This window comes from Etheostoma spectabile, unplaced genomic scaffold, assembly GCF_008692095.1.
Source record: "Etheostoma spectabile isolate EspeVRDwgs_2016 unplaced genomic scaffold, UIUC_Espe_1.0 scaffold433, whole genome shotgun sequence".
Classification (NCBI taxonomy): Eukaryota; Metazoa; Chordata; class Actinopteri; order Perciformes; family Percidae; genus Etheostoma; species Etheostoma spectabile.
In genome coordinates this window covers 57,468-61,015 of record NW_022605608.1, presented here as the reverse complement: position 1 = coordinate 61,015, position 3,548 = coordinate 57,468, and the positions used below count along the sequence as shown (strand labels likewise).

The window sequence follows — 3,548 nt, the reverse complement described above, 5'->3', positions numbered from 1 at the left end:
TTCCGACAGACCTTCCGTAAGATTATCCGCCGCCACATCCTGGGCCAGCAGGAGCTGTTTGAAAGAAGCAGCAGTCAGCACAACTTCACTCACAACAGCATCACTGACTCCATCAGACTCAAGGCAAACGGCCTCAGCGTTGACCTTTTCCCTGAACACAGCAGCAGCAGCAGTAGCTGTGAAAGCTCATGCCGCTGCCCTTCTCATGTCTCTCCAGTAGGGGGCAGTCTGGTGACAGTATCCCGCCCCCCTCTGTCAGTCATCATCTCCCACTGTTCTAAGATGGGCACACAGCAGACTAAAATCCCCATAGGCCATCCTCTACAGTATGCGGAGCAGCAGCATGACTTTGCTGGAACAGAAGTCTTGGAGGATAAGGGCAAACAGAACCTGGGCTCCGCCAAGGATACATTCCTATTTAACAAGCAGGACAGAACAAGACTTCATGAGCTGGAAAAGGTGTCCTGACCCATGGACATTCACTACTATTCAGGAGTAGCATGTCAACGTTAGCTCAGCAGCAGCTCACATAGGTTCGGGATAAGTCCTGATGTGGAATGGAAATGGGAGCACTGTAAATGGACAAATTGGATAACTTTAATCTCCTTGACTTGCCATGAAAAATTGTCTGCACTATTTAAGCACAGTGTATTTATAATTTAAAGCAGACTAAACCTCTGAAAGCACTGCTAATGGCCCAAATAGGTTTTGCTGCTTACGAATGGTTTAAATTGATGGAGTGACTGACTAAGGTGCAGACACTTCACACAAAGGGCTCTGCATTTATTTCAACAAACAATATTTCTAAATGCTTTTACCTTCTTTACGAACAGATATAGGTCAATACAAATGCTCTGTTGCCAGTGATTATGTCTGACCCACCAAAGCTTAGCCAATATTGAGAGAAGGGATAGTATGGACCTCTTACTTTCTTAAAAAAATAAGAATGAAAAAAAAAACATTAATAGTAGCCTGTTTTTAGGATGTCCAACTTTGGTTAATTGCAGGTTGAAATAATATACCAGAAATAAAATACCATAGTGTGCAAGTGCTTTCCTCCTGACATTTCTGTTCTGAATGCTTTATTATTACATAATTGATACACTTTTTTCAGGGATGTGGATATAAATGTACTCTAATGGATTTCACCTTATAACACTGCCATGGATCATGGGCAAAGGCTTCATTTTTTATGCAGTATTGCACCATCATTTGCAACATTTTAGATTCAGTCCATCCTGCATTGTGCAGAGATAGCTGTTTTTATTAGAGAAAATTTAACATTTTTCACATTCGGTCTACTCTTTTCTCTTACATTGTAATTCAGCTTCATTGCATAGATCTATGTGCATTGTGACAAACAATGAATGGGTTCCAATTGGGCTAAAACAATAAAAACAGTATTTTCACTAGTGATAGATTTGTTCCTGTTTGTGTCAATAGCTATGTAATGGCTCACATCTTTAAAAGCAAAGGGTAATGTAATGCTGAAATGTAACCTTGTGTTTTTGTTTGCTCAGTGTGACAATGCGACTTGACTTGTACTCATGTAAATGTCGACTTCTGAGTTTGATGAATGATGGGAAATAATTGTAAGAGGATTGTGAATGATTATATTTTAGACTTAAATCAAACTCAAGGAAGAAGTTCTGTTTTTTTATTTGCCATGATAAGTGTGTCCTTAGTCCAGCACAGCTGTTGCTTCAGTGTTATCACCATAGACTGTAATAGTAATGGACTTCCCAGTCTGAAAAGTGAAGTGCCTTAAACCTGCATTCTATCTCATTTCCAGAAAGGGGAGACTCCACTCCACTTAAATCAAATTACATGGTAGCCTATAAAGAATTGACCCTACTTCTCACTTAATTTGTTACTACCTTAGTAAACATTTTCAGGAGTTTTTGGTCTCAATTGCTAGTTTCATGTCTTCTTCAGTGCAGCATGATTTTCCTTTTGTAAATTATAGTCCCATTCATTTAATTATAATGTAATTTATTTAAGAATTGACGATAAAGCAGGGGGTGCTTTAAGGTGTGGCTACACACTGACTCGTCAATCATGACAGAGGATAGCAATGCGTATCCATGGCACTGTGCACGCTGTGTTTTTTTAGTGTCTGTGTTTTTTGTGGTGACGTTGATCGTCTCGCTGTGTTTTCATTTCATCAAAGTAAATTGGAACATTTTTGCCTAAAAACGCCTTGTTCAACTTCTGCAAACCAAGCTAGATAGCTACCACTAGCGTTAACTGATAACTTAAGGTAAAGTCTACCGATTTTCTGTACTGTCATACCTGCAAATGAATGCTGCCAGTAGCCTACTTGGAGATCTGCTTTTACCAAACAGCAAACCCACTGGATGACTTGCTTCAAAAGGGTTTCAAAATCAGCTTCCCCTATAGTCAGCGTTTAGCTTAGGGCAGCGCCAGTGTAACCATCATCCTTCCCAGCTCCACCTTTTCATTAAAAATTGTCACGTCCGGTTTCAAAATTCAAAGTTGGCAACGGACAAATTGCCAAATTTGAGACTTTAAATCCATAAATCTATAGATTATATATTTAAATATAGATCTATAGATTTCTATTCAAATCTATGGTTATCACTTACAGGCAAGCACAAAGTCCTGTCTTTAAATAAATCCTTTTACACTTTCTGTATTTGCAGTTAGCAATGGCCACAATGGCCCAGTTATGACTCAGTAGCTGTTGGAGCAGCTCCATGCTTCCCATCGGCTTTTTACCAGGAACGTTCATGTTTATTACAATATCTGGAAGTCTATCGAACTGAGTTGGAGATCTGGTTTGCTCATTCTGAGAAATGGTTGATAAAGCAGTCAAACGATCTTTGGAGTTCTTTATATTCACAGCTTTTATCACAATTCTCCTGTGAACTCAGATTACAGGGTGAAGGACCCACTTCTTTAATAGCTTTCCCTGGGATCTTTAGTGCTTTTTTAAAGATATTACTGTGAGTAAAAACAGTGTTGGGTCAGCCAATTAGTTTCTTTATTCCAATCCAGTGCCTAAAATGGGCTAGTACTCATAAGTAAGCTACTAAGTACCAACACTTACAGTGGGGCTCGAAAGTTTGGGCACTCCAAGCAAACATTTGTATTAATGTGCATAAAGAAGCCAAGAAAAGATGGAAAAATCTCCAAAAAGCATCAAATGACATTTGTATAATATGTCACAAAAAAGTTAGATTTTATTCCCATCATTTACACTTTCAAAATAACAGAAAACAAAAAATGGCGTCTGCAAAAGTTTGGGCACCCTGCAGAGTTTATAGCATGCAGCCCCTTTGGAAAGCTGAGATCTGACAGTGTCATGGATTGTTCTCAATCATCGTCTGGAAAGACCAGGTGATGACAATCTTAAGGTATTAAATGCCCAGATCTTTCTGACCTTGCCCCAACATTCAGCACCATTGGTTCTTCTAAGCAGTTGTCTAGAAAACTGAAACTGAAAATAGTTGACGCTCACAAAGCAGGAGAAGGCAATAAGATATATACATATAATATCCTCTGTTTGGAATGTAATTAAGAAATGG

General features: G+C 39.0%; 1 protein-coding gene across 2 annotated transcripts in view; it reads left to right on the top strand.

Moving 5' to 3' along the window:
- LOC116686678 (adenosine receptor A2a) overlaps window positions 1–1,839 on the top strand; it is a 13,954-nt gene extending 12,115 nt beyond the window's left edge. For both annotated transcript variants that reach the window (XM_032511717.1, XM_032511718.1), the window contains exon 3: window positions 1–1,839. This exon is cut by the window's left edge and continues 535 nt beyond it. In XM_032511717.1, coding sequence (XP_032367608.1) covers window positions 1–468 — 468 coding nt within the window. In that variant the 3' untranslated portion in view covers window positions 469–1,839.
- Window positions 1,840–3,548: the final 1,709 nt, after the last annotated feature.